Raw genomic sequence first — 13,892 nt, forward strand, 5'->3', positions numbered from 1 at the left:
TCCATGAATTCCAAGTTTCTATAAATCTTCAGTTTACAGGCTCCAGTCACTTTCAGAAATGGATGGGTCCACACTACACAGAGTACATAGTGGCTAACTACAAAAGCAAAACACTGTGTGCAGATGTTAGAAATCTGAAATAACAACAGAAAATGCTGGAAACACTCAGCAGGTCAGGCAGCATCTGAGGGGAGAGAAATAGTTAATGTTTCAGGTCGATGACCATTCATTAGACCTTTCCAGCATTTTCTGTTTTATTTTAGTGTATAACTAAACATGTATCAGTCAGTCGTGTTGAAAATGACTAAAAACTAAATTTAATAAATGCGTTGTTTATTAAATGATTAAGCACCCTGATGCCTCAGCTGGTTAAGGCAGTGAATAGCTGAGCCTTATGAACCATGAGTTTCAAAGTTCAAACCCCGGTCTCTGTTGAGTTAACTGATCTCAGACAGGGAAGTAATAGAGGTCCTACAATTGGCCACAGTGCCCCTAGTTTAGGGTTTCCTCTGCTGTATTGCCACTCCTCTGACACTGGAATACTCCTATACCTCACTTCATTGGTGGCCACGTTTTCATCCACGACATCAATGCCCTATGGAGCAGCATCCTTAAGTCCCTCCACTGTACCACCTTCCTCCCTCTGTTCACAAACTTCTGCAAAGCCAGTCTCTTCAACCACACCTTTGTTTATCCAAAAATGTTTACATTTTCCATTTTTTCCCCCTCCTGCTAGCATCCACTGCTTTTCCTCAACCCTGTAAAGCAGCTATCATTGCACTAGTGACAAGAAAAGAGCACCAAGATAGAACCTAAGTCTGCAGAACCTCCCCAACCCCACCATGGCAGTTTTCGGTGTGGAGGCATCCACTGCAAAGGTCTGGGAGACAGTGAAGTATGAGGTAATTCTGCACAAAAACTCCCTACAGTTTAGTGAATACTTTGAGAGCAGAACAAAGATCAAACAAGAGCAGACTACACAACTAAAAATCCTGGCTGTTAGCAAGTGTGGCTTGGGTAACGGCCGTGCACAGATATGCACTAATCAGATTTACTTGCAAAGAATACCCAGTGAAAAGATGGATTGATTGTTGGGAGCAGAGCCTCAAACTGTCGTCATTTTCTACCATATATCCATTTTTGGAGGTCCAAACTATTCTAATATTTAGGTACTGTAGTGTATGTACCTTTAAGGGAGAACTACTTTTACAGCTCCTGTATACTGTAGTACCGGCAGTGACCACACCTGTATATAAGCCCTGAGCAGGCATCTGTACTGTTAGTTTTTAGACTACCCTCATCCAGTAAACACCTGTTCATTGTTCATCTGTAGTCTCCGTCTATTTATTGAAGAACACCATACCTTAAGATTCACGGATTTAATAGTGGCGACGAGGTCGATTCGAACCTACCTGCAACTCTGCATTTCCTCCCAAGGATTCGCTCCTGGAAGACAGTGGAAGAAGTCGAGGCCAGAAGCACGGGCGTCGACCACGAGCAGCCTTCCAGTCATCCGGCAGAGAGTGAGCATCGCAGGGGAGGCTGTTGAGAGCTGGGCTTGGTTCTCCAGCCACGACGATCCAGCAACAGGCTGGCATCAGGTACAGCGCAGACCCTTCCCGGACAGCGGCGGCTGGAGCCGACCGACGGCACAGAAAAGGCCGAGCAGCGTCGACGGGGTAAGAGAGAGGGTAAAGCGCACAGGGCGCAGCCGGGGGTTGAAGACCGAGCGGCGTCGACGGAAAACAAAAAGAGAGGGTAAAGCACAGCCGGGGTTCAGGACGGAGCGGCGGCAACGAGAGAGGCGCACAGGAAAACTCGCAGAGCGCAGCCAGGGCTCAAGGGCTGAGCAGCGAGCGTGGGAGACGCCATTTTTGAAGCCGCAGCGGAGAAGAAGTGCGAGCGCGGGAAGAAAGGGAAGTGCGGGAGACGTCATTTTGAGCCAGCGGAGAAGAAGGGAGAGCGCGGGAGACGCCATTTTAGCCAGTCTAACCACACCCAGGGATGCCGAAGAGTGGCAGTGTCACAGTGTTCGACAATGAAGTCGAAGATTGGGCGACATATGTGGAACGCATTGAGGTGTACTGCAAGGCGAATTAAGTGCCAGATGCCATGAAAGCACTGGTTTTGTTGAATTCCATGGGTGCAAAAACGTATGGCTTACTGCGAAACCTAATAACCCCAGAAAAGCAAGTGGATAAGGATTTTGAAAGCATAGTGGAAATCCTACAGGACCACTTAAACCCCACACCGCTGCTGATAGCAGAAAGATTTAAGTTTCACAAAAGGAACCAGCATAAAGATGAAAGTAATGCTGAGTATTTAACGGAACTGCGCAAGCTTTCGAAACACTGCCAGTTTGGAATGGGACTAGCAGATACGTTAAGGGACAAGTTTGTGTGTGGGCTTCAAAGTGAAGGAACCCAGAAACGGCTTCTATCAGAAAAGGATCTTACGCTGGACAAGGCGTTCAGCATGGCAGTATCACACGAAGCAGCCGCACGGGGCGCTGCAGAGATACAACGGAGACCGCAAGAATATGGCACCAATGAAATGTCATATGGAGCAGGGAAGTGTTATCGCTGCGGCAGAACAACACACGACCAGAAGGATTGTTGGTTCAAGGACCAAGTGTGCAGACAGTGTGGAAAAGCAGGACACATAGCAAGAGTCTGCAGGTCGGGGAAGAAAACCAGCAGCAAGAAATCTCCATAGGAGAAGTACAAAAAGGTACATAAGGTGACGGAGAGTAGTTCAGACGAACAGAAAAGTGATACAGACTCCGGAAGCAAGGAGCTGGGTTGTCTGAAACTACATAATCTAATCAAAATGGAGGATCACCAGACTATCTGGGTCACGCTCAAGATAGACGGAGTCCAAGTGAAAATGGAATTGGACACAGGATCAGCCCTAACAGTCATAAACCGAAGGGACTACAAGCGGCTATTCTCACATATACCCTTGAGAGCTACATAGATTGTCTTGAAGACGTACACGGGGCAAAAAGTCTACCCCAAAGGAAAAATAAGGGTGAACGTGATATACAACGGCCAGGAAATACCAAAAATGGACCTATATGTATTGCCAGATGGAGGACCACCACTACTAGGACGTGAATGGATCCGGAAGATACAATTAGATTGGCATTCCATACAGGCACTGACGGTAGAGGCCAAAAAGGATGATGACGTCACACCTGGACGACTGTCAAAAATGCTAACTGACGCACAAGAAGTGTTCCAGGAGGGACTCGGAACACTGAAAGGCATAACAGTGATGATTAAAATAGAGGAAAATGCGAGCCCAAAGTTTTTTAAGGCCAGACCGGTGCCTTATGCAATCCGCCCAGCCGTCGAAACAGAGCTGGAAGGTTTGGAACATTCAGGAGTACTGTCCAAAGTGGACTGGAGCGAGTGGGCTACACCCATTGTTCCTGTAATGAAGAGGTCGTTGAGTAATACGCCTGGGGAATCAAAGAAGGTTCGCATCTGTGGGGACTTTAAGGTGACAGTGAACCCATTCCTTCACACGGTACAATATCCGCTTCCGCGGATTGAAGATATTTTCGCCTCGCTATCTAGAGGAAAACGCTTCACTAAGATTGATCTGGCCCAGGCGTACCTGCAAATGGAGGTAGAAGAAGCCTCGAAACAATACCTCACGATCAACACTCACAAAGGTCTCTACCAATACAACCGGCTGGTGTTCGGGGTAGCATCGGCTCCGGCTATTTGGCAAAGGGCAATGGATCAAGTCCTGGAAGGAATTCCAGGGACCCAGTGTTATTTGGACGACATCCTGGTCACGGGCGAAAATGACAGTGATCACCTCGCCAACCTGGAGCAGGTGCTCACTAGATTGAAGGGATATGGGCTCCGAGCTAATCGCCACAAATGCGAGTTTTTCCAGAAGCAGATCTTGTATTGTGGCCACGTTATTGATGAAGAGGGGTTACATAAGTCCCCTGAAAAGATTGAGGCAGTAGTCAAGGCTCCAGCACCGGAAAATGTGTCACAACTGAGGTCGTTCCTCGGGCTGGTGAACTACTACCATAAGCTCTTACCAAATTTGTCGACAGTATTACACCCACTGAACACCCTACTGCAGACGGGGGTACCATGGAAGTGGAATGACGAATGTAAACGAGCTTTCCAGAAGTGCAAAGAATTGATCACATCAAAAGAGGTGTTGGTGAAAAAGTTGAACCACTATCTGCACGGGCAGAAGTTCACCTTGCTGACTGACCACCAACCACTTGTCTCCATCTTTAATCCAAAGAAGGGCGTTCCGGTGATGACTGCGCAACGGCTACAAAGATGGTCCCTTTTTCTAGGGGCGAACCAATATGAAATAGAGTATAAGGGCACGAAACAGCATGGAAATGCTGATGGGCTATCACGCCTGCCACTGCCTACTGCGGAGGAAGCACCAGCAGTGGACCCTGTCGAAATATTTTAGTCGTCGATAATTGAACGCTTGCCAGTAACTAACGCGGGTATAGAGGAGACCCGAAATGATCCGACACTGTCTCGGGTATATGATTTGACGGTGAAGGGATGGCCAACACATGGCGACTCACTGTTGCCAGCATTCTCATCCAGAAGAGAACAGCTGTCAGTATGCCAGGGGACAGTGATGTGTGGATCCCGAGTGGTAATTCCACCCAAGTTAAGGGAGAGAGTGCTCAATGAGCTTCACGAAGGCCATCTGGGAGGGGTGAAAATGAAAAGCCTTGCTAGGGCTTATGTGTGGTGGCCGGGAGTCGATCAACAAATTGAGGGCTTAACAAAGAGCTGCTCAGGATGCCAGAAGGTCCTAAATGCACCACCACATGCCCCTCTACACCCATGGGAGTGGCCCTCCTCTCCATGGCAACGGGTGCATATTGATTTTGCTGGTCCATTCATGGACTCAATGTTCTTAATAGCAGTGGATGCGCACTCGAAATGGCCTGAGGTGATCAAAATGTCCTCCACCACTACGGAGAAAACGATTGCAGTCCTACGGACCATATTATCCAGGAACGGCTTGCCAGAGCAGATTTGCTCTGATAACGGACCACAGTTTGTGTCCAAAGAGTTTCGGAAATTTATGAGAAGGAATGGGGTAAGGCATTACACATCCGCCCCGTATCATCCAGCCACAAATGGATTGGCTGAGAGGTTCGTACAAACCTTTAAAAAGGCGATAAGGGCCATGTGCGATGATAAAATTCCACTGCAGCATAAGGTGGACAATTTCCTGTTAGCCTACAGAAATGCGACACATGCAGTCACCAACAAGACCCCGGCCATGATGTTCTTTAACCGAAGGTTGAGGTCTCGTCTGGATTTGCTCAGACCAAATGTGCGAAGAAATGTTGAGAATAAGCAATTCCAGCACATCAATGAGAAGCCGACAAGGAGCTTCAATGTAGGACAACCAGTCTTGGCCCGCGACTACCGAACAGAGAAATGGCAACCCGGAACGATATGCACACGGCAGGGGCCACTAATGTACACAGTGGATGTCGGGGAGAACATTGTGAGACGCCATGTCGACCAGATCCTAGCGTCACAGGAACGAGTCAACCCCATGTCTCACGTACCTGGTGATGAACCCGACATACTGGTAGCATCTACCCCAGAAACAGTAGCATCGGAAACTGATGAACTAACCGATGACAGGGGGCCAGAATCGCCTCCGCACCAAGAACAAGATACTCAGGAAAGGCGCTATCCAGAAAGGATCAGGAAGCCGCCCCAAAGACTGAATCTATAAATGGACTATTTCAGTTAATGTGCATGTTAAAAGTGTAAACTGTTATTTGAATGTTATGGTACTGTTAATCTGAAAGGGGAGGAATTGTAGTGTATGTACCTTTGAGAGAGAGCTACGTTTACAGCTCCTGTATACTGTTGTACCGGCAGTGGCCACACCTGTATATAAGCCCTGAGCAGGCATCTGTACTGTTAGTTTTTAGACTACCCTCATCCAGTAAACACCTGTTGATTGTTGATCTGCAGTCTCCGTTTATTTATTGAAGAACACCATACCTTAAGATTCACGGATTTAATAGGTACTAGAAAATGTGGGTGTCAAACTAAGTTCTTTAAGAATAATAACTGATGTACCTTCCCTCAGGTGGGTGACCTTCCTCTCTCAATTCACTATCAAGTAGGTAGAAGATATACTTGATTACCAAGGTAATTTTCAAACCTCAGTGCATACTGTGATACTGGGCCATCAACAATGTGTATTTGTATTAACATAATAAACCATTCAAAGTCGCTGCACATAGGAGAGATATATAGACTCAGAAGATTTAGGACAGAGAGAAACATAGAAAAATAGGAGCAGGAGTAGGCCATTTGGCCCCTCGAGCCTGCTCTACCATTCAATATGATCATGGCTGATCCTCTATCTCAATACCATATTCCCGCTTTCTCCCCATATGCCTTAATGCCTTTTGTGTCTAGAAATCTTATCTATCTCCTTCTTAAATACAGGAAACTCTCTTTTTACCGGCACCTAAATAACCGGAAATCTCTCTTAACCAGCAAAATTCAGGTTCAGCTAAGTTTTACTTCATATTAGTGGCCATGTAATCAGGGTTCCTGGATCTGTGGCCGTGTAACCGGGGTTCCTGCACCTGTTGCCATGCAACAGGGATGCCTGGATCTGTGGCCGTGTACGGGGCTCTCGTACGTTAGTAAGTATACCTCTCTGTAATCCGGACTTTTTGATCAACCGGCAGCACGCCGGTCCTGTCGGTGCCGGATAAAAAAGAGTTTCCTGTATATTCAGTGACTTGTCCTCCACAGCCTTCTGTGGTAAAGAATTCCACAGGTTCACCACCCTCTGAATGAAGAAATTTCTCTTCATCTCAGTCCTAAATGTCCTACCCCGTATCCTGAGACTGTGACCCCTCATTCTAGAGCCCCCAACCAGGGGAAACATCCTCCCTGCTTCCAGTCTGTCTAGCCCTGTCAGAATTTTATACGTTTCAATGAGATCCCCTCTCATTCTTCTAAACTCTTGAGAATACAGGCCTAGTCGACCCAATCTCTCCTCATACGACAGTCCTGCCATCCCAGGAATCAGTCTGGTGAACCTTCGCTGCACTCCCTCTATGGCAAGTATATCCTTTCTTAGGTAAGGAGACCAAAACTGCACACAGTACTCCAGGTCTCACCAAGGCCCTGTATAACTCCCTACAGATGGTTGAAAATAGCCAAAAAGTAGCAAAATGATCAGGTTTAGACAGAATTTTGAAAGTATGAATAGGGAAAGGAAATACAACTTAAATGGTAAGATTTAAATAGAGGGGAGAAGCAGAGGACTTTTGTGTGCAAATACACAAGTTATTAAAAGTGGAAGTGCAAGTAGATAAAGCTAGAAAAAATGCAAATAGAATAATTCCTCTTGTATTTAGAAGCATAGGATACAAAAGTAAGGCGATAATACTGAGCTTGTCCAATGCTGTCGTTAGGCTGATAGCAAAATACTGCAGATGTTGGAAATCCGAAATAACAACAGAAAATGCTGGAAAAACTCAGCAGGTCAGGCAACATCTGTGGAGAGAAATCGTTAGGCTGTCGTTAGGCTGCAGGGGTTGCATGTGGTTGCATGTACCCCATTATAGAAAGGATATAAAAGCAATGGAAAAGGTGCAATGTTAACAGGTAGGAGGGGTTACAGTTATGAAGGTAGTCCATAACTTCCAAAAAAAAAATTAGACAGTTACTTGAAAAAGAGAAATACTGAAGGGTCTGGTGGAGCAAACAAGACAGTGAGATTAGATGCATTAGCTTTTGGAGACTGATACGGTGATGTAACACTCTGTAAAATGGATCACATTTTCTAAGGTTATTGTTTCAACCAAAAGCAAAAGTCTCAATTCTAATCGGATTGCAAAATTGAAAATAGTTGTGTGAAAATGTCCTTACAGATGTACTCAGTGCTAGGTTACTCCGCAACTAAAATGGCAAAATAGGTGAGGTGTAATGTCCTGCTGTATGCTACTATAAAACCCTCATGACAAGGCTCTCAGATCCTGTTTTTACAGGCAAAATACATGAAGTGTGAATGGTTTTGAATTGTTATAGCATCCTGATCTACAAGATCTACATAAACAGCTCAAGTCAGAATTACAGTGGGAAGGATATTCACAGCAGACAATGAATTGTGTGTTTTCTTTTTAAAACAAAAAACGCCATTTAGAATAAATTCTGGACATCAATAAACCGTGAATTTAAAAGCAATTTAAAAACTGTCAGCTTTAACGGAGCATTGTTAAGATTGGAAAATCACTGGTATAACTTTCTAAATGTCACTAAAATGAAGCAATTCATATTGGGGAAAAAAATCACTGAATTTTCATTGTGCAACATAAATTAACATGCGGTTCTAATTGCTAACATTCCATCCTTTATGTCATGATGAACAGCCCCATTTATGGCTCTGGCTGTGAACGGCTTTCAAGTGACGATTAAGTCGATTAAGTCGTGGGAAGAGCTATACTTACTGCGGAAAGGTGTTCAATTGCTTCAGCACTGAAATGAAACAAGCATTCAGTCATTTAACAGTAGTTCTGCACACAGGCATTTTTTCTTAACTTGCTGGCCCATCAAGAGAAAGTGTGTCAGATATGTTACTGATCAATACTCTTTTGACTAGAGTTGTAGTCCACTGTATTCCCAGTTATCTCTTTCTGATTAATCAACATTTTAGGACATCTCTGATACATTCTCTTATCACTCCAACATTATTAAATTATGTAATTTCCAATTTTGATCAACTTTTGAACAGTTTTAAAAAGCATATTTGGTCTTATTTTATAAGATATTTATGAGAATAGATTAACGGGTAACATAAAAGGGAACACAAAAGTCTTTTCTAAACATAAAAATAGTGAAAGAGTACTCAAAGGAAGGGTGGGACTGATTAGGGACCTAAAAAGGAGATCTTCTTGTGGAGGCAGCGGGCACGGCTGAGGCACTAAATGAGTACTTTCCATCTGTCTTCACTAAAGCAGAGGATACTGCCAATGTCACAGTAAAAGAGGAGGTAGTAGACAAATTAGATAGGATAAAAATTGGTAACAAGGAGGAACTCAAAAGGTTGACAGCACACAAAGTAGAAAAGTCACCCGGTCCGGGTGGGTTGCATCCTAGTTTGCTGAGGCAAGTAAGAGCAGAGATAGCGGAGGCTCTGGCCACAATCCTCCAATTGCAAATGTTACATCCCTGTCCAAAAAGGTGGAGACGGATAAACCCGGCAACCACAGGCCAGTCAGCCTAACGTCGGTGGTGGGGAAACTTTTAGAGACTATAATCCAAGATAAAATTAATTGTCACTTGGAAACATATGGGTTAATAAATGACAGCCAGCATGGATTTGTTAAAGGAAAATTGTGTTTGACTAACTTGACTGAATTCTGCTGTCAGCTGTGGCTCAGTGGGTAGCACACTCACCTCTGAGTCAGAAGGTTGTGGGTTCAAGTCCCACTCCAGGGACTTGCGCACATAAAAAAGCTAGGCTGACACTCCAGTGCAGTACTGAGGGAGTGCTGCACTGTCGGAGGTGCTGTCTTTCGGATGAGACGTTAAACCGAGGTCCCGTCTGCTCTCTCAGGTGGACGTAAAAGATCCCATGGCACTATTTTGAAGAGGAGCAGGGAAGTTCTCCCCGGTGTCCTGGCCAATATTTATCCCTCAACCAACATAAAAAATCAGACTATCTGGTTATTATCACATTGCTGTTTGTGGGACCTTGCTGTGCGCAAATTGGCTGCCGCGTTTCCCTCATTACAACAGTGACTCCACTTCAAAAGTACTTCATTGGTTGTAAAGCGCTTTGAGACATCCGGCGGTTGTGAAAGGCGCTATATAAATGCAAGTCTTTCTTTCTTTGATAAAGTAACAGAGGGTTGATGAAGGTTGTGCGGTTGATGTTGTATATTGGACTTGCAAAAGGTGTTTGTTAAAATACCACATAATAGATTTATTAGCAAAATCGAAGCCTATGGGATTAAAGAGGCAGTGGCAGCATGGATATGAAATTGGCTAAGAGATAGAATGGCTGTTTTTCAGACTGGAGGGAAGTATCCAGTGGTGTCTCCCAGGGGTCGGTATTAGGACCACTGCTCTTTTTGATATATATTGATGACCTGGACTTGGGTATACAGGGCATAATTTCAAAATTTGCAGATGACACGAAACTCAGAAATGTGTTAGTGAGAAGGATAGTAACAGACTTCAGGAGGACATAGACAGACTAGTGAAATGGGCAGACACATGGTGGATGCAATTTAAAGCAGAGAAGTGTGAAGTGATGCATTTTGGTAGGAAGAATGAGGAGAGGCAATATAAACTAAATGGTACAATTTTAACGGGAGTGCAGGAACAGAGCGACTTGGGGGTGCATGTAGACAAATCTTTGAACGTGGCAGGACAAATTGAGAAAGCTGTTAAAAAACATACGGGTTCCTTGGCTTTATAACCAGAGGCATAGAGTACAAAAGCAAGGAAGTTATGCCAAACTTTTATAAATCACTGGTTAGGTCCCAGCTGGAATATTGTGGCCAATTCTTGACACCGCATTTTAGGAAGGATGTCAAGGCCTTTGTGAGGGTACAGAGGAGATTTACTCGAATGGTCCCAGGGATCTGGGACTTCAGTTAAGTGGAAAGACTAGAGAAGCTGGTGTTGTTCTCCTTACAGCAGAGAAGGTTAAGGGAAGATTTAATAAAGGTGTTCAGAATTATGAAGCATTTTGATAGAATAAATAGAGAAACTGCTTCCAGTGGCAAAAGAGCTGGTAATCAGAGGACAAAGATTTAAGGTAGTTGGCAAAAGAACCAGAGGCGGTATGACTTACTACTCTTTTTGGCAACATTATAAGCCTCTTCCTTTGATGTAATACTATCTTTAACTTCTCTTGTTAGCCATGGTTAGACCACTTTTCCTGTGGGGTTTTTGTGCCTTAAAGGAATGTATATTTGTTGTAAATTATGTATTAATTCTTTAAATGCCAGCCAATGCTTGTCTACCGTCATACCTTTTAATGTAGTTTCCCAATCTACCTTAGCCAACTTGCCCCTCATACCTACGTAGTTTGCTTTGTTTAGATTTAAGACCCTAGTTTCGGATTTAACTAAATCACTTTCAAACTTAATATAAAATTCTAACATATTATGGTCACTCTTCCCTAAGGGCCCCTTTACTACAAGGTTATTAATTAACCCTTTCTCGTTAAGCTCTGTACATATACAAGTGAAGATCTTAATCTTCAGTAATTAAGAAAGTACCAGTTAAACTCTTAGTAAAGTGGAGGATATGCTGTTTTATAATGTTGGGACGATTAAATTATAAAACGTGCATTATACATTATCTCAGTGGTAGCACTCTTGCCTCTGAATCAAAAGGTTGTGGTTTCAAGTCTTACTGCAGAGACTTGAGCACATAATCCAAGCTGACACTTCAATGCAGTACTGACTGAAATGCTGTTTTTCGGATGAAAGGTTAAATCATCTGCCCTCTCAAGTGCACATAAAAGATCCCATGGCATCATTCAAAGAAGAGCAGGGGAGTTCGCCCAGTGTCCTGGACAATGTTTATTCCTCAACAAACAGCACGAAAAACTGACTCTCTGGTCATTTATTTCATTGCTATTTGTGGGAGCTTGCTCTGCGCAAATTGGCTGCCACGTTTCCCTACATTGCAACAGTGTTCTACACTTCAAAAGTACTTTAATGGCTGTAAAGCGCTTTGGGTCATCCTGAGATCGTGAAAGGTGCTAGATAAATGCAAGTCTTCATTTTCTTTCTTTATATTATCAAAGAAGCCTGGTGTTATCACAGTAGTCATTTTCTTAATAATCACGTTCTGTAAATTGTCAGCAATATACATATATATATATATCCGCCACAAACTTAGCTGCTAGTAAAAAGCAAAGTCGCCTAGAAATCGCCCAGTAGGCAAAAAGCTACACTGAAAAAGTTTCCAATGCATCATTAGTTAAACTTGAAAGCAAAATCCCGAAACTTGTCTGAACAGACACTGGTCCTGAAATTCCTTGGGCCAGAATCATGCCGTCAGTGCCCTCCAATGTTGACCCTGTCAGAGTATGCAGGGTAAGGAAGATGGCACCTAATCAGCATAGGATTAATGGGCACCCATTCCATTAGCACTTGCTCCGTAGACCAGAAAGTTTGGTGCAATTTGCTTATGCCAGGAGGAGAATGCTGGGTTCCCCAAGAAAACACCACATAATGTTTAAGCTGGTAAATTTTCAGGTTAAGTAAAACAATTCAACATGGCAGCTCAAATCAACTTCACAAAATTATTTTAGTGATTTGATTGCTTCTTGTTGCTTCCCAGTTCAGGAATATATTAAAAAAAGGAGTGATTTTGCTCAGCTTTCTGTTGGTTACTTATTCATCATTGGTAGCTACTGACTGAAGTGAACAGCTAATGATTTGTCCCTGTGTAGTCAATTAGTCAATCATGTATTTGATTGGTGATTTAACAGCTAAGTCTGCATTTCAGGCAATTTCTGCCGTGTGGATATGTAACGTCTCAGGTGAGAGACTTTCAGATGTGAAGTATTTGAAAGATGTGATGTGGCGGGTATGTGCCAATGCAAATCTCTTAAGTATATAGATTAAAGCAGGGATTTCTAAGCTATGCATCTAGGCTCACATGTGGTGGAACTCCAGCAGTACCAGCCCAAGCAGCTCGGTACTATTTGTACTTATATTTTTAATTTGTTGGGAGTCTCCTATTTGAATTTTGTGGACCCGGAAGTTTGAAAAGTGCTGGTTTTAGCACAGTTGCCTCATTGGTGGATAAATCCTAAATTAGAACACCTAGATATTTGTATTAGAATGTATAATATATTTACCCATAAATGAATGGGAGCATAGAGTTAGACTTTATACATAGCCCCTGAGGCGCCATGGTATGCACCCAATCAGAAGATGAAATGTTTGGACACACCTGGCTTAAAGGATATGATTAAAAACACTCACTCAGAGTACAGGATGATAATTTCCAGATAGTCTTATCCTGAGCTACTGATGTCCACTCTACAGTTTATATAAACAAGTTCTTGTTTCACACTTTCACCTTAGATGGCCTGACAAATATCAGAAACAACTTAAGAAATGTACCTGATCATAAAAAGACCTGTCATTATTACCCTGCGTACATAGACATTTTGCCAAATAATCAAAATTAAATTTGCAAGCGGATGAAAAACTGGCTTACATTCAGTCCAGTATTGAGGAAATAGTTGGCTGAATTATGTTTGGCTATTGCCAGATATAAAATAAATTCACATATTTCAATAACTTTGTTCAGTAATCATTTCTGATCTAGGATTCATTAAAGATTGAAGTATCCTGTTCACCACCTTTATGTATATTTTTTTCTATTATTAAGTTTAATCTTGTGAAATGATTCATGGTTCTTTAAAAAAATGACCTTTTTCTAGCATTAGACTGAGATAGTTTACATATAAATGGTGGAAGATGACAGCCAGTTGTTGTGGTGCATATAGGTACCAACGATATAGGTAAAAACCAGGATGAGGTCCTTAAAGCTGAATATAGGGAGTTAGGAGGTAAATTAAAAAATAGGACCTCAAAGGTAGTAATCTCAGGATTGCTACCAGTGCCACGTGCTAGTCAGAGTAGAAATAGAAGGATATTTCAGATGGTGCAACGAGGAGGGATTCAAGTTCCTGTGACATTGGAACCGGTTCTGGGGGAGGTGGGACCAGTTCAAACCGGACGGTTTGCACCTGGGCAGGGCTGGAACCGATGTCCTAGGGGGAGTGTTTGCTAGTGCTCTGGGGGAGGGTTTAAACTAAGATGGCAGGGGGTTGGGAACCTGAGCAGGGGGACAGAG

General features: G+C 43.4%; 1 protein-coding gene across 3 annotated transcripts in view; it reads right to left on the reverse strand.

Moving 5' to 3' along the window:
• mta3 (metastasis associated 1 family, member 3) overlaps positions 1-13,892 on the reverse strand; it is a 383,768-nt gene that overhangs the window by 44,131 nt on the left and 325,745 nt on the right. For 2 of the 3 annotated variants that reach the window (XM_085980717.1, XM_085980708.1), the window contains exon 21: positions 8,507-8,534. The exons of the other annotated variant lie outside the window; for it this stretch is intronic. In XM_085980717.1, the coding sequence (XP_085836843.1) occupies positions 8,507-8,534 (28 nt within the window). The remainder of the gene's footprint in view (positions 1-8,506; positions 8,535-13,892) is intronic. 3 annotated transcript variants of the gene reach the window in all.

This window comes from Somniosus microcephalus, chromosome 3, assembly GCF_052327205.1.
Source record: "Somniosus microcephalus isolate GS21.2 chromosome 3, FLI_Smic_1.0, whole genome shotgun sequence".
In the NCBI taxonomy this organism is placed as follows: Eukaryota; Metazoa; Chordata; class Chondrichthyes; order Squaliformes; family Somniosidae; genus Somniosus; species Somniosus microcephalus.